We start from the raw sequence: 23885 nt of genomic DNA on the forward strand, positions 1-23885 counted from the left end.
ATTTGATATCATCCCAATTGCCGTACGTGTTTAATTTATTCTGTTGTGTCTTATGAAATTATTTCACAATACAGGGTGGACCAGGAACTATGATTGCCCTGACACAGAAAAGCTTGCGGATTGGGGCAAGGATGTCATTCAAGGCTCTAGATGGGCCAATTGCTCCCTGAGCTTGAGGCTTGTTCAATAGAATGATAACATTCCAATGAGAATCTACTTACATCGGGATGTCTTATACTCCCGCAAGCAAAATCTGAAATGGCGCTTCAGGATTGGAGGTTCACATTACCCATAGATGATGTTTGAGGGGTAGGCAGGCTCGTATTTATATATTGTGCGCCCCTGTGCTCTAAATAATTTGCCACCCCGCACAAAATTTGCTGCCATCCCCCCTCTCGAAAACGACCAATATTATAATTGAATTCATAGTTTCTGAGGTCACTGAGATGAATAGTGACAGTATTAATCCAATTCAACTTCAAGATCATACTCCATTCCCCAGGGAAGGGGGCCGAGATTTTAAAAGTAATCGGAAACGATAACTATTAGTGTTGAATTCATAGTTTTCGAGGTTGCTGGGTTTAACGGTATAAACTTTCATGATGTTCAAGTACATCCTCACCCCTTGGGATGGAAATGGAAGAGGATGACATTTTTAAAATAATCAGATAAGCTAGTTAATTATTAACAACTGTAAGTAGAGCGAATTAGATACATTAACATATTTTCTCGCACTTCCGCGGGACTCTGTGGGTTGGTAGTTTTTTTTTTTTTTTAATATTCCATATTGTGATCTTAAAAAAGAAATCCAAAATTTGTTGCTCCTCAAATTCTGCCGTCCTGTGCTCGAGCACAGAATAGCACTTATTTAAATACGGTCCTGGAGGTAGGGCAACCTTAAAAACACAAATAACCATCGCAACCTCTATGTTAGAGTCCTCCATCACTTTAATGTCACCTGACTTTTGATCCATCCTTTATAATTACTTGTATAGTCTGCATAGTAGCTTTGGATCTACACTGTATCTATAACTAAGAATAAATATTAAAAGCTGTCCCCAGCCCTACCCATAAATATTAACAATCATAAGTGGTTTTATGCGAAATGACGCATACTAGGTCCTTTGTTTCTGTCTGTAAACAAGAAACTACCAGTCTAAAGTCTAAACGATGTGCTGTAAATGCAATACTCTTCAAGGTAAAAATGCAATATACCTATCTACTACTTATATTGCAGGCAAGGGAACAGTCTTCCCCCTTCTATTCATGTTCAAAAGATAAATGTGCCTTTTTCATGTCGCTCTCTTTATCTCTCTCTCTCTCTCTCTCCCTTTTTATTTATTTATTTTTTTTATTTGTTTTGGTAATGCATATCGTATTAGGCAAGCGTCAAAGAATGAAGCTGTTGGAGAATTTCAGCAAAAGAAGGAGGATAAAAAAAAGTTTTGGTGAATCACTTTTAAAATATTGAGTTTCTTTTGACCTTCATCAGGGTCAGTTCTCAACGTAGTACTTCTTGCATAAGCCTCTGGCCAAATAGCATTTAATAACTACGGTCTTTCTGTCTTAGCCTCAGTGTAGAAATATATATTGTTTTCTTCTTGTGCATATCTTCCTTTAGGTATTTTGTGATTCTGAAAAACAAAATAGTTCAATAACTCTTAAAATCTGATGAATTGTAGACACGTTACAAGTCAAAAACTTCTTTTTTTTCTTATTTTTATTGTATAGACGTTTTATTTTTTTCTTATTTTTATTTTATAGACGTTTTATTTTCTTCTTATTTTATTGGCAAACCACAGCTTTTAAATTATACAATGAATTGTGCCTACAACAACAAATGGCCATTAACTGCAACTACTAACTAAGAATCTTCATGTTACTCACGATGTAGATTGATAATTACATGGACTGTGCGACATTTTATGTTCTTTTTGTTTTCCAGGAACATAGTTTAAGTTCTTGTCAAGATACATGCTAATCAGACTACATTTTGGCGACGTTTACGGCTTCTGGGTGAACCCCCCTTTGCCCCGCCTAAATTATTTACCCACAGTTGCAAACTTAGTGACTTTATTTCTAATGCTGCTAATAGTAAAGCACATTTCGTTATTATTTTATGTATAAAGTAAGAATCTTAAATGATTCTACAATCAAGGTTTCTCAACCTATTGCATATTAGGGCCCCATTTTATCACATGTTCTTGTCAGCGACTCCCAAAATAATTTACAGATTTTAAGAAGGTCTTTGATTATTGCTGCCTATCATTTACGTTGTATTTTTCATCTATTGCAATCTGTAGTTTTTCTTCAGTGTCAACCTCATTTATTCCAATCACTTTTAAAACGATTCTACATTTGTTTAAATTTTTAAAAAAATATTCTTTACTCTATCTGACAATAATCATCAAAATAAAAATATGTAAGTTTTTATATCAAAATAATAAATTAAAAATAATCTTTAAAAAAATTTCCGCTACGATAAAGGTATCCAAGAAAGTTATGTCGCTTTTTGTGGAGATTTATGTTGTAATGCACTCACACCGTGAGTTGAATGCGAATGGAGACAAGGCGAAGGTCAGTTGTTGGTGTAGGTATATCTAAAATACTACCTGGTTGTGGTAGTTCAGTTACACCGTGAACGTGCGTAAGGACAGAGTGAACGTGAGTTGAATGCGAATGGAGACAAGGCGAAGGCCAGTTGTTGGTGTAGGTATATCTAAAATACTACCTGGTTGTGGTAGTTCAGTTACACCGTGAACGTGCATAAGGACAGAGTGAACATGAGTTGAATGCGAATGGAGACAAGGCGAAGGTCAGTTGTTGGTGTAGGTATATCTAAAATACTACCTGGTTGTGGTAGTTCAGTTACACCGTGAACGTGCGTAAGGACAGAGTAAACATGGAATCTCCACAGAGCGTCATAAGGATGTGTATGCTGTACGAGTTCAAACTGAGGTCAAAGGCCACTGCAGTGGGGCGAAAGATATGCCAGGCTTTTGGTGAGGGTGTCGTGACTATGCGGATAGTGCAGCGGTGGTTTAATAAGTTTATGGACAGTGACTAAACACTCGAAGATGCACCACGTGCCGGAAGACCAACACAAGTACAAAATGAAGATCTTCAGACAGTAATTGAGGCGAACATTGGCCAGACATGTGAGAAACTGATACCACAATTCAGTCTAAGTGGAGTAACCATTTGGCAGAACCTCCATCAACTTGGGAACACTACTAGTTGGGTCGATGGGTCCCACTCCCACATGATATGACTCCGGGCCAGAAGGTAACGCGAGCAGACACCTGTGTTTCTTTGCTGTCTCGTCTGAGGAAGGAGCCATTTCTGGACAAGTTGTTGACATGTGATGAGAAGTGGGTCCTGTACGAAGCTCCACGGCGCCTTCATCATTGATTAGCATCCCATGAACCGGTTCCAAAACAGCTGAAACTAGCACTGCACCAGAAGAAGGCCCTCCTTTGTGTTTGGTGGAGTACTCGAGGAATCGTGCATCGGGAACTGCTACTAGTTGGTCAGAGCATCAATGCAACTGTGTACTGTCAGCAGTTGAGCCATGTTCAAGAAAAAACTCAAAACTCTGTTGCCAGCACTTCGAAACGCAAACGGGTCCTCCTGTTACAGGACAATGTTAACCTCGCGTGGCTAGGAAGACCCGGGACACCATTCTACACCTTGAATGGGAAACACTATTGCATCCACCATAATCCTCGGACATTGCACCGCCCGATTCTACACTTTGATTCTACACAATGATTAAGAATAAAAGCATTGGAAAGCTGTTCCATTCCTTGGACAATCATCTTAGAGGACGCCAGTTCAAATCCCTAATAGGAGTGCAAAATGCACATGACACCTTCTTCACTTTATGGCCCACCAAGTGCTGCCGCGATGGAATATTTTTTCTTTCAGAACGTTGGCAGAAGGTCGTTGATGCTGAAGAGATTATTTTTAATCTTCCAGGTGAACCATATCGATGTTCGAAGGTGGTGGATGAAAAGCGACAGAACTTTCTTGATTACCTTTATAGATCTTAATTATATTTACCTCTTGACCCCCGGGTTGAAAAAATGAAATATAATCTTAAAGTTTTACGTCTCACAGTTATAACGAGTAAGTTAAAGAAGACGGTGATGAGAATAAATGAAAAAGTGGAATGAGAAAAGTAGGAGGAAACGGGAGAAACCTCGAGAAAGCCTGCCATAGATTTTTCACCACAAAGCCCATTTACTGCGAGCTGGGATCGAACCAGAGACCTCACGTACCAGAGATGAACGCTCTTCCACTAAACCACGCCCCTTAAGGTTGAGAAGCCCTGTATTAAATATTTCTTGGCTTTTACTTCTCTTACCTATTAATTTAACAATATGATAGGTATATGTACTGATAAGTTCAATTAAAACATTTACTTGTAAATTTAATACAAAGTAACATAGAAGAATTTAAAACAATAATTTTATAAATTCACTGTAAAGGGAAAATATCTTCATTAATGGGATAAAATTAAAAAATGGAATTAAGAATAAAAGCATTGGAAAGCTAAAGTTCTTAAGGTTGAACCTAAAGTTTTCATGAATGTTAGGAAAGTGGTTTGCTCGCACCCAATAATTTTAACTTACGTATTTCCCCGTTTTTAGAGCATTTTTTGAACTTCTGTTAATAAGATAATAATAATAAATTACCACATAAAAGGAGCCCCATTTTATTTAAAAAAAAGCATTATTTCTAAAGTTATTTTACCTTTATTATTTCTCTACTTTCAATCCTTCATTATTTTTTCCTGAAAAATCAAGGATTTTGGTAGCCTAATATCGTATGAGTTCAACCGATCTTATGTGATCTAGCATGGTAGTAGAACAGCTATACAAACATGTGAAAGCTTAAGATGCATAGACTTTTGGTTCCTAAATTATGGAACAGCAAATTTTGAGTCACCTCATATTACTGCACATTCTTTTCGTTTACAATCAATGCAGGGCCTTCGTAATAGTTGTTGCTTGTTGATGTTTTCCCTGAATACAAGGAGCTATTTGTCAAAACTACTAGTGTTGTAATACTAGTGTAAACATTTTCAAAATCAAATATATTACAATTGTATATACCATCCATAATGACAAATTGGAGGTATCATCATTAGTATTTAGAAATGACTTCTACTATTATTTCTAGTATTTTCACTTCTCAATATTTAACAACGTTTCAAAAGTACGTATATTACAATACTATATTGTTGAGAAATATGCCAAGTAGGAAAGATAACTAGAAAGGTAAGAAGTTATTTTAAATTAATTTTGTATGTTGTCTAGATAAAATTCTGAAGCATAAAATGAAATCCTGTTTCTGGACTTATATTTTTTGTAGATTATAGACTTATACGTAAGAAAATTAACCATAATATTAATTTCTTTATAGACAACAATTCAAAACCAACACGACGAGAAAAACGTGGTGTGTAATTTCTGTCACGCCGAGAAATTATTTTATTTATTTATTTTTTACAAATTACACATCTCCTCCAGATATGTTTCAAGTCAGCTATAAAATGGAAATCACAAAATGAATTGTTCAAAGTCTTTTTTTTTTTTTTTTTCAACGTTTTCCTTAATGCAAAATCTGTAATAAATACTTTTGTATTCAACGCGCAATGTTTCCATCTGTAAGTTGTAGATACTCCAAATCAACTAACTTTATCTAGATAATTTCTTGCCAAAGTTTCATTATCTACCAAGAAAACACTTAAAGAATTTCTTAAATTCTCTTATGTTTGATCTCCTTGTTCTTGTTGTAGAACCACATTTGTGGTTGTATATAGATTCAATGCCGCAGCCATTAGCCATGTCGACTATTACACTGGAAATTGATAGCAGGGGCGGATCCAGGACCGACTTCTGGGGGTGGGGCGGTGGGTTGTCATAATGCTACTTTTAAGGGCTCCAAACTCTGGGATGGATTTTATTTATATATATAAAACAAGAAAGTTTCCTCTTCTGGGGGGGGGGCGTTGGCCCCGATCGCCCCCTGGATCCGCCCCTGATTGATAATAAGTTGAAAATTGCATTAAGCAAATTGATATACACTTGGTCATAACCGAAGTTATAAACCAAAATGGCGTAGACATGTCCGAAAACGCCCGTTTTAAACTAATTGTTATACAGCTATAAACATTGTAAATAATAAGGTTATCGTTGTTAGAAATGTCCACACTCATTTAATATTTGTTTCACACTAAAAAGAACTGCAAAATAACATTTGTATAAATTAAGATTGTATTAAACCAGAGCTCGAGATGGATCGTTCTATATCGGCGCCATATAGTCTCGAAAACCCCGTTTGATCTTCTATTGTCTTATTAATGCTACAGATTCAACCTTTTGGTTCTAACAAAAGCTTTTTTTTTCTTTTCTTTAAGTAAGAACCACAATTGATTTTATATCTTTGGGTGCAGACTGAGGACCCAGTCACCCATAACACTAAATTATAATTGTTCTGTAATGAGTGTTTAAATGTAAAATTTGATGGAAATGAAGAGTGGTGATGAAAGATGGCGGAGGAATCTCGGAAATCGTATGAAACTTTTTTTTCTTAACCTTAAAAGAGTTTTATACCTTCAGATTCCAGTCATCTATATCACTGAATTTTTTTCTAAATAATTGGTTTGTTATAAAAAAGATATCCATTTTAATGTAAAAGTGATGAAAATTAATGTAAAATCTCCGGCTGGTTTTGGGTAGCACGGATATTTACAACTAACAGATGTTTGACGTAGGTGATATTACAATCAAAAACAGAAGAGAGAAACTATACAGCAAAAGAGGGGAAGAGGATAAGGTAGTGGAATGAAATAAGCAGTACTTTACGAGCACATAAGTGTTAGCATTGTATGAGCCATCATGGATTCATACGTAATATATCCACGTTGTTTAGTTATCAACACTGGCTTTACCAATGCCAGATTTTCTGTCTAGTCCTTGTTCCTTTCGTGTGGTTTGCTAAGAACTAGAGCAACAAACTATGTCGTCACGAAATATCCAGTTGGAAATGACTTTTCTGACAAGAATTGTTTTCGACTTCAAGTGCTTAGATAAAATTGCAAAACTATTAGGATATCTTAAATATGGGTAGTTAAAATAGAAAGAAGATGCACTTTTTTGGTATTCTTAAAAATCTGAAATTTTATTTTATTTTTATTTATTTATTTATTTATTTTCAAAATTAGTGAAATATCTAAACCCATACAGTTTTTTTTCAGTTGTAATTACAGATAACTTACATGTTACCAAACAAAGTTCATGTTTATAATATCTTAACTATGTATATAAAACTACATGAGCTGACATAAATTAAAGGGGTACTTCCGGTTGACGTGGAAAGTTGAAATTTAGCATGATTGTAGTTTTCCAAGACTAACCGAGAGGAAAATTGCCAAAAGTAAATAATTTTAATTTTTAGAGGGTCTAAAGGAGGTATGAAGAATTCCCCCATGTTATTTATTTTTTTTTTTTTTTTACCTATAATCTCATGTTTTAGGTACTTGGAATTGGAATAAAAACTTAAAATTCGGTAGAGTGGGTGTGGGGTAGATGCCACAGTTTTTAATCACAAGGCAATAGCGAACAGAAAAATACGACTTGAAGACTGAAACTTACAGGATAAGTAGTTTAGTCCTTCCGCTAGACCCTGTGTGACGGTCGTGAAAGAACTAAATACGATAAGTGATAGAGGGGCAGATAAGTAAACATCTCCAAATAGGCATCTTTGCCGTACTGTCAGTGTAAGATGCTTATTTCTTGTGGGTAAGATGCCACACCTTTTTGGCATGGCTATTACCGTAAGATTGGTAAATAGAACTACTTTTGTTTATTGTGATGTCTAATTTTTGATTCGTTATTATGGTTGCATCATTGGGTATAGAGTCCGCTCACTTTTGCTTTTTGTTCTTACTTTTAAAAATGCATGTAGGAGGCAGAAAGACGTCATCTGCGCTGCAACATATAACAGAAATGGTTTCACCTTTTTCGCCAAACGTAACTTGGTTCGTTGGAGATCCTTTAACACCAATAATGTGTTCATCTGGAGACGGTTTCATCGACGTCAACGGAATTTGATAGAATTGTGATGCCTGGAATGCATCCGTCCTGTTCGTAGTTGTTCTACTGGGAATTGCAAGCTTTCTTCCGACAACTCCGCTCGTTGAGACATTCGTTGATATATCCGTGGAATTATCTGCAAAGACAGAAAGGGGCATATTTAGTCACTATGACAGGAGTATAATCGTGTATATCGAATGAGAAAAGCAGCTGTTATCTTAGCTTTTACATTTGTATCAGTCTCCAGGTATCCACATATTTCTCTTGCATTTTCTGCTGTCCTGGGCATCTTGTACTACAGCATACAACTCAAACGTTATAGGTATCTTGCACCGCACTTTTTAAGGCATCATTCCCATTTAGATGTTCAAGATGCCTAATCCCTTATCTACAGGGCCACGTGCCTACAACTGCATTTGACTCATATCAGTTCAAGGCTTAACCTGTCTTCATGTTTCCTGCCGAGTTTCAGAACAATAACTTTAATAGCTACTTATTAATCACAACTTATGTGCACTTCAGCAACTATTTTTAGCTATAACAAAGGGTACTTACCGCACTTTTTCTTCTCTTCGTTCTTACACTACTTCAATCACCTTATGATTTTAGCAAAATAACATACACATAATTCGCTCTCTGCTGCGCGCATTCCCCTGCCATCTCATTGCGTAATTTCCAAGCAGTGCATTTGTAGGCATCTTCGATGCATAGGCATCTCACCCTTACCCACTCTATGCTTGTACGTTTTCGTTAGCGTTAACTAAGTAAATAAGTAAAAGTAAAAATTTCTTACTGTAGAGTGGTTTTATGGAGAACTGAAAAATCTTTCCCATGTTATTTATATAAGACACCTTTTACACCCCCAAATTATTGGGCACTTCCTGTAGGGCTACAATGATTAAATTTGACATGATTGTAGCTTTTTGTGATTAACCGACAGAAAAATTGCCAAAAGTGAATATTTTTAAGTTTTAGGGGGTCTAAAGGGAAGATGAAAAAATCCCCCATGTTATTTAAATGGGCTTTTTTTTTTTTTTTTTTAGCTAATAATCTCAAATTTTAGGTACTTGGAATTGGAATAAAAACTTGAAATACTGTATGCTTATACGTTTCGTTAGCGTTAACTAAGTAAATTGCTAAATACAAAAATTTCCAGCTGTAGAGTGGTTTTATGGGGAACTGAAAAATCTTTCCCATGTTATTTATATGGGACATCTTCTACACCCCAAAATGTTTAGGCACTTCCGGCAGGATTAGAATTATGAAATTTGGTATGATTGTAGCCTTTCGTGCCTAACCTACAGGAAAATTGTCAAAAGTGAATATTTTTAATTTTTAAGGGGTCTAAAGGGGGATGAAGAAATTCCCATGTTATTTAAATGGGTGTTTTCTTGGGATACAAAATCTTATCTTTTAGATAGTTGAAATAGGAAAAAAAAAAAAACTTGAAATTTGGTAGAATTTTGGATCTAAGAGATGCGAGGCCGTAGGCCGAGTAAATGTGAGGGTCAGGGAACGAAGCCCCCAGCTGTGCCAAATTCAGGAAATGTAATTAAAGAGCAAATGCACAAAATTCATCCTTGATGCAAAGGCTGATACCCAAGATATGCGAGGCCGTAGGCCGAGCATACGCAGGGGTCTGGGAGCCCCCAGCTAGCCAAAGGCTAGTCCTAACTATATATAAAACTACATGAGCTGACATAAATTATTGCGCACTTCCGTTGGGCTACAATGATTAAATTTATAATGATTATAACTTTTCGGAACTAACCCACAGGAAAATTGTCAAAAGTGAATATTTTTAATTTTTAGGGGTCTAAACAGGGGATAAAGAATTTCCCTATGTTATTTAAATGGGCCTTTTTTCTACCTATAATCTCATGTTTTAGGTACTTAGAATTGGAATAAAAACTTGAAATTCGGCATGCTTGTACGTTTTCGTTAGCACTATCTAAGCAAATCAGTAAAAATAAAAATTAAAAATCCAACTTTGGAGTGGTTTTATAGGGAACTGAAAAATCTTTCCCATGTTATTTATATGAAACATCTTTTACACTCTCAAATTATTGAGCACTTCCTGTAAGGCTACAATGATTAAATTTGACATGATTGTAGATTTTTGGAACAAACCCAGAAGAAAATTGCCAAAAGTGAATATTTTAAATTTTTAGGGTTCTAAACGGGGGATGAAGAATTTCCAGATGCTATTTAAATGGGCCTTTTTTGGACCTATAATCTTATGTTTTAGGTACTAAGAATTGGAATAAAAACTTAAAATTCGATATCTTGTACGTTTTCATTAGCGTTACCTGAGTGAATCATCAGAAATAAAATTTTCCAGCCGTAGAGTGGTTTTATGGGGAACTGAAAAATCTTTCCCATGTTATTTATATGGGAGTCTTCTACACCCCAAAATGTTTAGACCAGGGATGCAAATAAGCAACAAAATTTTACTCGCCCAAGGAAAAAAGCTACTAGCCCACATCCCACAACAGGTATCATTTATTTACCTTCGATGTGATATTAAATACTCGCCCGCACAGAGGAACCACTCGCCCCGGGCGAGTAGGCGAGTGGTTATTTGCATCCCTGGTATAGACATTTCCGGTAGGATTAGAATGATGAAATTTAGCATGATTGTAGTCTTCCAGGACTAACCGGCAGGAAAATTGGCAAAAGTGAATATTTTTAATTTTTTAGGGGTCTAAAGGGGGATGAAGAAATTCCCATGTTATTTAAATGGGCGTTTTTTTGGGATACAAAATCTTATCTTTTAGATAGTTGAAATAGGAAACGAAACGATAGAATTGTAGGTTCAAGAGGTGCGAGGCCGTAGGCCTAGCAAAGAGAGTGTGTGGGGGCGAAGCCCCCGGATTGGCAGATTCAGAAAATATGAAGAGCAAGTTCACGAAATTTATTGTTGATGCAAAGGCCGATAGATAAGAAGTGCGAGGCCGTAGGCTGAGCCGACTCGGGGGTCTGGGGGAGGAGCCCTCAGCTAGCCAAAGGCTAGTCTTGAACTAACTTTCTTTCATTAGTTGAAAACACTTTCAGCTCAACCTTCTTAACTTTCTCTGTTTTCAATGCATTTTTTCTGCATTCAGTAAGAATAAAGCAATCCAATAAGAGATCACTACCATCACCGATTGAGTCAGTGTTTATTCGGTTCAAGATGCAGAATGACCTCTCTACGGTATAAGTGGTGTATGGATGAAAGAGAGCAATCATTTTCAACTTGAACACATCGGAACATAACCAGAGCTTCCTCACTTATAAAAAGGAAAAGTCTATAACAGGCTAGGACGGGCCCACCTATATTACAGGCCTTTGTAAGCCCTAACGTTACGTGGTTGGATTCAGGATCCCAAGAATAAGGTACATGTCAGATCTTATTAGTGGTGGTTCTAGAAGGTAAAAACTGGAGTGGAGATCAGCCAGAACCGAGACTATGATAGGTATATAGTTTACAATTTTTCATGGATTCTGCATAAGTTTCCAACTCAACTCTCTTCTGATGGATATTATGGCTAAGTTGGACGGTTGACATTGTGGACCTCAAGTATTGTTTTACACGTTGCATAACAGAAAAACTGAAATTAAAACTTACGTAATGTTTCAAAAATGTTCCAATAAGGAATAAATGGCAACGCTTGCTAAAAACTTCCAAAAATAATAACTTTAATTATTTTTGTCACTCAAAAAACTGGGGGCTAGCCCCCTGCCCCAGGCTAGATCCACCACTGGCTTTTATTCTTCTACTAAAGATAAATACAACTTCTGCTTTTATTAGTGATTCCTGTATAGTAAGTAATAATTATAAACTTTTTGATATAGAATCAGGATTCAAAGACCAGGTTCCATCTCTGACATTCCCTTATTGCAACCAGGCTCTATGGATCTACTACTTCTGGTTTCAGTACTGAATTCGCAAAGTTTACTGTAGTTTCATAAGCTGAAGCGAAACTCACTAGTATTGAGTTGACTAACAATTACTATAGTTCTCAACATCAACACATACATATATTGTCTTTTGCATTAAGAACATAATTTACCATTTTCCAATTAAAGAATGGTTTTAACTCTACCCAAAAGCAGGGCTGACAGACAAATTTAGCAAAAACGCGATAGAGTTCTTCGTATATTTTTGTAACATTTTCCTAGATTTCGTGAAGACACGAACGCACCCTGAGAAAGCCAAAAGAAGGAAAGTGATTTTTTTTTTTTTTTTTTAAAAAAGAAAAGGGATTAGAGAGAATGAAAGATGTAACCAGATCCCTATCCCAAGTTACAACTCGTTCAGAATATAAAATACTAGTCTTCAAGGACAGTTTGTTTCTTCTAAAATGGAAACAAAAACATAATTAGAAGACATGTCTACTCTATCGAGGTGAATAATGATTTTATTTTTATCTTGACACTTACAAATGTGTCAAGATAAAATAAATACAAATGTGATGTTACTTACATGACTATAATTGTGTAGAAGCTACGTTCTGTACTAAAACGGAAAAAAAAGGAAGAAAAACAGATATTCAACTCAGATTTTTGATTTAAGGAGAAGTGGATATATTTTAGATATTAAATAAATGAGTAATATTTATGTCATCTTTAATTACAGCGAAATATAATTAATAACTGTATGTTAAAATCATTAATATCACGTAGATTGTACACTATCAAGTTAGATTTTTCACTTTACAACGATAATAATTAAGTTCAAAGTCAACTATTTTATAGTTTCTAAATTGTGTACTTTGTTTTCATTACCAAACACCAGAAATACGCAAAACTGTAAATAATAATAATAATAATAATAATAATAATAATAATAATAATAATAATAATAATAATAATAATAATAATAATAATAATAATAATAATTGTAAGATATTTGAAATTGAAGCTTAATAGTTAATGAAAGGTTTAGATTGTAATATCTCATTAACCATAGTAACCCTAGAGCTGTCATCTTTCCAGTGTGATAATGAAAAGTTTGGTGATGAGGGAAATAAATTTTATTATCAGTTTTACTTTAATAAGTGGAGTGATTTTGAGCCTGTTTTGTTAGCAACGAATGGCACCATTTAAAAAATATATTCTTTCGAAACCTACGCATGAGAATTTAGCCTCGAACATGCCATATTGTTCAGCTCGATGAGATTTATCAGTTGATACATGTTTAAGAGTTTAGACTGACTTGTTTTTTTTTTTTTTTTTTAATTATACGCTTGCACTATTGCAGAATTTTGCCCAATTAAATTATAAGAAGAAATCGAAAAAGAAAAATAAATATGTTCCATTCTCTACAGTAAATAAGTTCAAAAGGAAGTTTCGTTATTTTCATTGCAATGTTTGGGAAAAGGTGGAGCATGACAGTGGCGTAGGGAAGGGGGGCCAGAGGGGTCCGACAATGTACTTTGATGTTTGCAATTTTATATATATATGTTTACTTTTTGTTTGTAATTTTTTATGTGTACCTATAACAGCACTTACCCCCCCCCCAAAAAAAAAAACACACATCAAAGGCTACGCTACTGGAGCATGATGTTATTTGAGAGAAACAAATAACGTGTTCAGTGCACGAGGGAATCAAGTTCACTTTTTAGGTCATTTTGTGTGTATTTTATCTTTAAGCTCTCCAACTGAACAGATTAAAAGATTCATGTCCATTTATTGTAAATAACCCTTATAATGTAAAGAACAGTGTTAACTTCTCTACATACTTAAGCATATTGAAAAAAAAAAAACGTTCTCTCTCCTTCTTACAACTTTGACAATTGGATTTGATTCCCTTGTTCTCTGAACGTCCTAAATTAAATAAATTTAATACTTCTTATAGGTATAGGGTGACCATAATTTCAAAAGCTAAAAGCGGGACATCTTGACATAAAAAAAGAAGAAAAGAACTATAAGTTCTTATGCGTTTACACATCATGCATCTAGTTGGTCGTACTTTGTGAAAAATCTATCAATAACAAAAGAAATAATAAAAAATCATAAATAATAATGCATAATCTTTCATGCTTTTGCCAAATGATGGCAGGCATTGATATATTAATACTGAATCTTGTAGCTCTAGATTTCGAGCTGAAAACTTCACTGATCATTATATTTATTATTTTTTTTATATAACACAAATAATCTTTATAATTTACTTGTGCACAATGATTAATTTAAACTAGTCAGCAGTGGCAGCTCAGAGGGAAGTCATATCAGGAAAAAAAATCATTACAGGTCAAGAGGACTAAATTTCCAAGATGCACTAACACATTTATACAGTTTTCAGTGATAAAATGTGTACAAATTACCTTAAATTGTAGCGATATGACTTTCCTCATGAACCGCCACAGATGATTAGTTCAAATTAATAATTATGCTAAAGAAAATTGTAAAAATTATCTGTGCTCTAATTTTAAAAATCTGGACAAAACTTTTTTTTTTTTTTAATCAGGACAATATTTTGCGGTGTGAAAACGGGACAATCCCATTTAATCAGGACGCATGTTCACCTTATATAGGTAACGCAATTATACTTCTAAAATGACACAAATTAATTGATTGTGTCTAAACGTTGTGACATGATGCGTGTGATGTAAGTAACATTTTACGTAAACATACAATAGTTAAAAAAAAAAAAATACCATGTAGAAGCTATCATTGTCGGATAGAATTACATTGATGAAATTGACGTCTTTTGAGGGATATGTTTATCTGGACTATACAACTGAAATCGCCAAAATATGTGCTACTATTAATTTTATTTACCTTCACACTTTAACGTACACTCCAGATCACATGTATTCAATAATCAATAAGTGTATAGGTCAAGAGTTCTCAAACATTTCCACTGGGATACCACCAAAGCATATGTTTTTCTACTAATTATACCACCATAAGTCGTACGTACAACCAACAACGGCTTGAATACCACAGGTTGAGAAATTCTGCTATAGGTCTAATATATTTAGAAATTAATCCCCGTCAATGTTCAGTTCTTGATGTATTAATAATATTCGTTGTATATAGCATGATGATATGTCTTTCAGGATACAAATCAATATGAAATGAAGTTTCTAGTTCTGAGTCTCAGTTCTGCCCTTTAGGCTGAGCGAAATTGATGATTAATGAAAGTGAGAATCATTACGAAATAATTGGTGGAATGAAAATTTAAGAGGAAACGGAAGAACCCGTTATTTTCCACCATCTAGGTGGCCAGGGATCAAACAAGGGACCCCTTGCACCGGAGGTGAGCACAAATACCATAAATACCCCATATACTGTTCAAATTAATTACAAGTAATTGTAATAAACAAGATATATTAGCAAGATTTTTTCCCCCATACATATTTTCTTTTTTCAAATTTCAGAGTGGAGAGAAGGCTATGTTTGTGTCATACTGTAAGTGCTTCTGTTTTCCTTTGTTTATATTCTTTGTTGAATATCCAGAAATAACACATTCTCTGACATAATATTGTGGCTATAGAATTTTTAGACCAAAGAGGTTTTTTTTTTTTTTTTTTTTTTTTTTTTTTTTTTTTTTAAATAAAACTAATATATTTCAGAGTTCAGTAGGCTTCACTATAAGATTTTGAAACATTCTCGAACATACAATATGATACTACTACTGGTATAATTTATCTTATACGAGCTATCATCTTTAAAATTCAAGGCCCGTGGCCATTTTGACATTCCCTGAGTGGTTCCTGTGGCACTTCCTCAAATATCACGTGTTCAAACAGTCACGTAGGAAAGGAAGGAATTTCAACGACAGAAGTGGAAGGTAGGCAAGCCAACAGGTAGAAATATGTGAGAATACTGACACGTTGTCCTACGAAATTCAAACAGATATGACAGCGCAGAAACATTTATTGAGAGATTTTCCAAAAGTTTTTTTTTCTTTTTTTTTAAAGTTTGTTGTTCTAGGACTTGGTTGTTGCAGATGACAAAGCTATTTCAAATTACTGCCATTGAGGTGATCTTCCGATGAAATGTAAACATAGTGAAACCTCTATAAGGGTAAAATATTGTCGTTTCATGGTTGAGACAAAGACGTCTTGAAATACTAATCAGACATGCAGGTTTTACTATGTTGTAAAATGTTATAGCAAGGTTCTTCAGGCTGGGGGTTGGTTTCAGATGTCAATTCTATCTTCTACATTTCAGGATTATTATAGTGTGGTATGTTAGCGTAAGTATCCTGCATTTCCGGTTACCAGCATGAAAGTTCGCCATTTTGTTACATGTCCAATCAAGGTTGGAAAATTACCGGGAGACAGTTCGTAGGATCATTATGATCGACACTGGACGCCATATTGGAAAATGGCTAACTTCTAGCAACTTAATCTAAATATTTACACGAAAGCTTTAGAAAACACTTTTCTTCTTCTCCAGTCTGCTGCCAAACAGAATAAGAAACAGTTAATAGCAAAAATTTCCCGATTTTAGTCATTTAACCCTTTGGGGACCGATGGATCAGATTTGTACCACAGCGTCTACCTTTGGAATTTGCCTTATATATCTCTAGTTAAGCTTTTTCACACCGGGCTTTTTGCATTTATTCAAGCGTGGAAGCATCAAAGAATGCGTTTCATGGGCATTTTCCAGTCACGCGTGCGATGCCTACGGGTGGTGACGTCACGAACATTGAAGAATAAAAAATTGGATAAATTTTAGAGCTTTTTGGCAATTTTTTTGACGCATTCCTATTTATTCTAGGATCATGATTCGCGTCGTTGTGCTCGTAATGAAACACTGTTTCCAACTGTACTATTATCATTTCCCTATTGTGTATCAGAAGCGAGAAAATCCCGTTCAAATTGAAAAAATGAGATTTTTTTCAAGAAAATTCCCTTTTTCTGGATTTTCCCCCCTCAGGAACACGATAGGGACATGTGAGTGGTACCATTTGAAAGCTACCCTAATTTGACACGAAATCGTTTGCGAATTACGATCCTCGGATAGATAGGGACGTGTCAGGGAGTTTTTGTTTTTTCCTTAAAGTAGTAAGGGTTATGCTTTCCGCGTGGGGGAATTTTCTTTACCGTCCTTAGTTTTCAAGATATGAGATTGATATTTTCCACAGATATTACATACACCATGTAGTATGTTTTAGGCGATTTTGAGATCCAAGCGTTTACACAGGGGAGAGAGGGACCCAAACTTGTAAAAGAGTGATTCTTTTCTGACAAAATTTCCCTTTGGAGGTAATTTTCCGTCCATAGGCACATGGTATCCACATGCGAGTGGTACCACTCGAAAGGTTAATTCACTCCAAAGACAACAAGGTACGATTCATGTTCTTGCGAAGAATAGTCTTTATGCTGAAGCTCATTAAAAAACAATTGACTGACAATGTATTATTGAGGGAAATTGGTAAATCGGCAAGAGCATCTACACTAATTTTGGGGGTACAATTCTTCATACCTCATTCCATTCACTATAAAGCAAAGTTTTTTGGTACCACTTGCATGTTCGTGTCATGTACCACTTGCATGTTCGAGGGGAGATATTGGTGCCAATTTTTTTTTTGTGATTTCCGTTTTTCCTACTCTGGGCGGGAATTTTACGCCTTAGGTACAAAATAAGGAAATTTGACTAGTACAGTTGAAAACGCAGCTTCATTACAAAAAAACCTAGATATGAACCATGATCCTACGATAAATAGTCTCGTTGCAATAGCTGCTTGACTGAAACTCTAAAATTTACCTAAAAAGGCAAGGTCCCATAAGGGTTAACTGCATGAATGGCCTCCCCGGTCACCCGACCTCACCGTGAGTTTTTATTGTAGAGGTGTTGTATATCAAGTACAAACTAATACAGTTTATAATTCTACAACTTTTATGCGTTTGCTACAATGTTACATATCTACATAACTCATATTCATTTCACATTTAAAAAAAAAGTTCAGCTGCTGTGTTCATAGTGATATCACTATGAGCATTGTTCTTCACGTTCGCAAAGCAACGTACAGACGAGGTCGTTCTTAATACATTTCCCAAGTACAGCGCAAATTTGCAACGCATTTCACTAGTTGTCGACTGTTATCAGACATACTCCTCAACGTAGTCCACACAGGTTGGCAACCGAGTCCGTCATCTATTTCCTTCCAACCCCAGTTCAGGGGTTCAACATCATGCACATCTTTTTCGAGGCACTGTCGCCAGATCTTGCACTGAAGAGTTGCTCTTGTATGGAGATTCAATGCGTCTTCGGTTGGAGATATTCTGTCTATTGTGCGATTTTTCTTGCTGAATAGAATACGTCTGGTTTCGTTGAGTTCCTCGCAACTAATTACTTGATATGTTGTACATGAGCGTCAAAAATCGCTGGATTAGCATGCGAGATTGGTAGCTTACAACATCGTGAGAATGAACGACTGACAGTTCCCGGAAATCTGTATCCACTTCTCTAAACGCCATCCACGTATTCCATGCACTTGTCTTGCCAACGCCAAGGAAGGCTGACACTGTGTCACAGCCCGTAAAACTGTGGAAAAAAAAAACGACAACAGACAGCAAATCTATCGTTCCAGAAGGTAAATTCGTGCACATGGTGTGTATAGGAATGAAACGTCGTATTTTTGCAGAACCAAATTCAATCCATAGTTTCTCCAGAGTGGGTGACAGATGCAGAAACGCAGAGAGCGATAACAACATCAGAGTCAACTGTGCTTTTGTGTCCCTTCTCTGCGGCATGACGGACGTGCAGAAGGTTCTTCCATCAGCTTCTATGTGGGATGAGGGAGAAATACCAGTAATATCTAAGTCTAAGGAAGAGGATAAGACTTCATTTCCTCTTGTGCAGAATATTTCTCTTTCTGAAATATCAGCTACAGTTATTATTTCGGCGAGGTAATGAAATAACCGTTCCTTGTTATCGTTTGCAAGGAACTTCTGGAAATTGTTTGGAAACGGTCCCGTTGACTTGACAACAAAGCAGTCGCCCTGCCCACGCGTCTGTGTTCTCAAGCTCTTTTCAATGTAGAGGTCAAAGACCACGTTTAGTGTCTCGAATGCGGCATATTCTGCAAATGTTTTCGCTGCTCCTGGTTGCAGTTGGTGTACCAGCATCGCTCCATCGACGACAAGACAAGAGGAATGGGGGATGATAGTACTTGTACACACATCAAAATTTTCAAAACGTTTCAAAATATCTGATTTAGAGGTAGGAAGTCTGAGATCTCCAAATTCAGATATTGATGGAGGTTAAATTGTGTTCTCATGAGAAAAGAATTCTCTGATATCGCTCTCCCTTTCCTAACATGCTATGAACATCTTGCAGAACAGGTTAGAATCTTTGTGTGCACTAGCAAGTTTCATCTTATCTTTGCAATGAACTTTCAACAAGCTACAGTTGAAAAGCTGAATATTAACTTTCTTTATAGCATCGTGTATGGACTGCTTGCTTGTCATTAGACGGTTATAAACGAAGTCCTCATACATCTTGGCTCCTGTGGTAGCTGCGATGCGGACAGACTGGCACTAATCTTCTGGCGCTGTGCGTCTGGTGAACCCAACTGTAGACAGATACTCTTCTTCAAAAGGATTACCAGTATCACGAAATACATCAATCAGGTTCTTCACATGTGTCCTGTACTTGCTTTGGAATGCATTCGTGTCCTCGTGGTGTGATATCGATACGTGCAACTCAGCAGAATAGCTGTCTTCATACTCAGCCAGTAAACGAGCGACTTCGGGACAAACAGAACCACTTTCTTTTATCAGTTTGTTGTTCTGTTCGTGAAGGTGGTCGTCTGACATACGTGAAAAGTGCCGGTAAGATTTCCTACTGGTGAAATGTCCCTTAGAGAATTCCTTAAATACATCAGGATGACGAACTGCAAGTTGCTTCAGAGTATGAAGAAAGACGGGTAACCATCACCCGTAGTGTACGTGGTCCAAAGCTAAGTACCAAAGACACATGGACTGGATTACTTCTACATAAAGCATGAAATTACCATCATGCACACTTTTCACAAACAGTAACAACAGTGCTTGTAGCTCCATAACTGTAACCAAGTATTGGAATTGAGCCGAGTGCTGCCTCTGCTGGTATATCCACATTGCTATATTACTAGTTGCTCTTGCAAGCCTACCGTGAAAACTTAAGGGGCGGCAGTAGAAATTTATGGGGTGGCCCCCATGACTCCCGTGGATACGGGCCTGTCGTGAGTCCCCTTCCCAGAGATGTTGACTTGATATATAGGTCAAGTAGCACAATAGTCCTATTTTTGGTGTACACAAAATAACTGCCCCCCAGAATACCTGTGCCCTTTCACTAGCCCCCCCCCAAGAAATTAAAGCTATTGCCGTTATTGTCTAGCAGTTCACAGTCTTCTATAGTTGTTTTGCCTGTGAATTTGAGCCCAAAGACGGTGTAAATCGGACAAAATTTGGGGAACTTGTGAAAAGTAGGCCATTTTTCAAGATGGCGTCCAGAGTCACACAAAACATATTGAGAAGCTGTCTCCCGGCTTTTTTCTCATTTACATGTCACGTTAAACGCTCTGACCAAATTTCGTGCTGGTAACCGGAAATGCACGATCCATACAAATTATTGCACTTACAGACCGCACTATTATGGAATTCTTCCAATAAATAAACTACAGATATTATTATGTTGATTTCGTTTTTGTAACAACAATACTAAATAAAATACTGTAATTTAATGTCTGATGCACCTCATACACACACGAACATACACAAAGGAAAGTCTAAGTTTTTTCTTAATTTTAAACTTTCGAGCGTCGATAGGTACTATGGTAATCATGAAGAAATAGAACTCGAGATTTCAATGAATTTACACATTTCATAGTCCCTACCTCGATGTATGTAAAGTACATTCATCTTCTACTGTTCATCACACCCAAACCATTTTTTTTTTAAAAAAAATAAGATTCTTAAGAAGAGGTGGTAGGGTGAATTTTCTACCTACCGCCAAAAATAAAGTAGTAGCAAATTTTATGAAAACGGCTCTGACGATTTTGTTTATATTTCATAAATCAATATTTCAATAATAATTATATAATATGGTATGTCATTTTTATTTTTAAAAATCCAGGAGTACTGTATCACTAGGTTAAGTCCCTTTCAAATTTTCACACACACGCACACACACAAAAGACTTAAAAGATTTTGTTTACATTTCATAAATAAATAGTTCAGTAGTTACTGCAGCATGATATGAGTTAGCTTAAGAAATTGGAATAAGAATGTTTACTTTATTATTATTATTATTATTATTATTATTATTATTATTATTATTATTATTATTATTATTATTATTATTATTATTATTATTATTATCATTATTATTATTATTATTATTGTTGTTGTTGTTGTTGTTGTAAGCTAACTAAGACAGATAATAAATGATAATGAATGAAAGTGAATGATAATGAAAAATTGGTGTAATGAGAATGTGGGAGAAAAAGAAAATCTCCGAGAAAACACCGGACTGGATGTTGACCACCAGAAACTCATATTGCCCAGGACAAAACCAGAGTCCTCTCGGACTCTTTTTAACAAAGTTGCAAATAGAATAACACATTGGAATTTTACGCTTGAAACATTAAGCATGGAAATCTAAGTGAAGTTTGAAGAAGTAAATCATCCATAGATTATAATAGCTGATAGATATCACTCAAATATCATACATTATTGGAAATAATAAGTCAATTAGGGACGGTTTAGTGTTACTAGTGTGTCGACCATTGCTTCTAATGATGGGATCATTTGACGAAGTGGTAGTTTATTAACACTTGAGGGAGTGATCGTTTCACGAGTGGCCGATTCTTTCGGTGATGTGATCATTTGTTCTTTTTGAGGATTGACTATTCTGTTTTAAATAATGTGTCCGTTTCTTTTTAGAAAGTGACTAGTGACGTAATATTGAACAAAATATTATGAAAAAAATAAACATGTACCATATTAAGATATGTATACAGAAATCCTGAAATGATGAATTCGGTAGGTTGAACTCCTGTCCGCTTGACGAAGTTCTGCGTACGCTACTGGAACTGACTGGATGTAATTCTTTTCAGTTTTTGATGGAGTGATTCATTGAAGAAGTGCCCTAGATCCGTATTTAAAACCTGAAGAAAATAAGTCACGATCACTAACCGAACCGCGGCTTCGAACTCGTCATTTCTATTTACGGACGAGAATATTGGATCGGATTACCCTCTCGCTCTTTTGGGAAGATGTGTTCGATTATTATTAATATTTTCATACAATAAATCAACTTACACCTGTATTAGATGGAGATCTCGATTGTATATCACAGTTGATTTAAGATTTTTTAAAACCCATTTTAGGTACAGTTGTTCAGCATTAAAACTACAATATTTCGAGATGATAATTTAGAAACACGATGAGCTCAGTCATCTGAGGACAATATGTCTGAAGTAGACATATTTAATGTTTTTCTAATGTTTACATTCTTTTCTAAATGTTTACTGTTTATATTCTGATATTTAGATATAAATTTCGAAATACTTTGTATTATCTTTGATTTCTAAAAGTAGTGTTTTGTATTTACAGAATGAAGTTTATCCTGTTTCACATTGGGCTTCTTCAAGTATTTATATTGGTATCAACCCAAGAAACACCTGGTGTTTTTGAAGATGATGTAACGTTATCAGATGACCGAACAACATTAACCAATAACATAGGTGAAGATGACGGAACATCAGTGACAGCACAGTCGTCATCATCTCCATCAGCACCATCTTCATCATTGTCACCATCAGCACCATCATCATCTTTAGCAACAACATTACCATTATCGTCATCAGAATTGCCATCATCTGCATCACCGTTGTCAACGTCACATCCAAGATATTCTCCTAAACCAGTGCGTGTGACAACTGAGAAACCACCAACAACAAGAAGAACGTATACGAGGAAGCCTTCTCCAGGATTTCACAATGTCCGTAGTTTACCAGCATTCATTTCGTCAGATCAGCTGGCTGAGACCTTACTTGGAAAACGACGTCTCTACAATTCAAACCATGAAAATGGTAAAAAATACATATCAAGTTGCAGATGTTCTAAGATTTCTAATTGCCCAAAACTTCAAATTTCGGTTCCTAGATGTCCTCCAGAGCAATTCTATTGCTGTTTCCCTAAATAGTAGACTTTAATAAGTTAGTAAGAAAGCATCTTTTATGAATTGTGGGAAAAACAAATTTTATTATAATAATTCGAAGAAAACCATAAATTTCTCCTTATTTCTCATATTGTAAGACTGTTTCTTGTATACAAAGGAGACATTTCAGGACATATATATATGTATGTATGTATACACACATAGGACACACACCGACACACACACACACACACACACACATATATATATATATATATATATATATATATATATATATATATATATATATATATATATATATATATATATATAATTATGTTTTGTGTCTATTGTTTGTATTGTTTGAGTGTACGAAGAAAATTTGGACGATGATGTGTGACATGACAGATAAATATAAAGCGAGTAACATTCTTAGAATGTAAACTTATTTTCTTGTACTTCCAGTTGTGTAAACATGATACAACTTTCAGCACAAAAAATCCACAAAAATCATAACATTTCAGCAGGGATCTCACAAAAGAAATCACAACACGAATGCATCATTTAAATTTTAAGATGTTGAAGACAAATAATTCCACGTATTTGAACCAGTTATCAACTACACATATGTATACAAAGTAAATTATTTATACTAGAAAGTACGCTTCAGCCATGTTAAAATTTAAAAATGACGTT

The 23885-nt window shown here is 35.5% G+C and overlaps 1 protein-coding gene across 1 annotated transcript in view; it reads left to right on the top strand.

Moving 5' to 3' along the window:
• LOC145662030 (uncharacterized) overlaps positions 1–23434 on the top strand; it is a 41793-nt gene extending 18359 nt beyond the window's left edge. The window contains exon 2 of the mRNA XM_081727365.1: positions 22643–23434. Coding sequence (XP_081583491.1) covers positions 22644–23234 — 591 coding nt within the window. The 5' untranslated portion in view covers position 22643 and the 3' untranslated portion in view covers positions 23235–23434. The remainder of the gene's footprint in view (positions 1–22642) is intronic.
• The last annotated feature ends 451 nt before the right edge of the window (positions 23435–23885 follow it).

Source organism: Thermobia domestica, chromosome 10, assembly GCF_964235325.1.
Source record: "Thermobia domestica chromosome 10, izTheDome1.hap1.1, whole genome shotgun sequence".
Lineage (NCBI taxonomy): Eukaryota > Metazoa > Arthropoda > Insecta > Zygentoma > Lepismatidae > Thermobia > Thermobia domestica.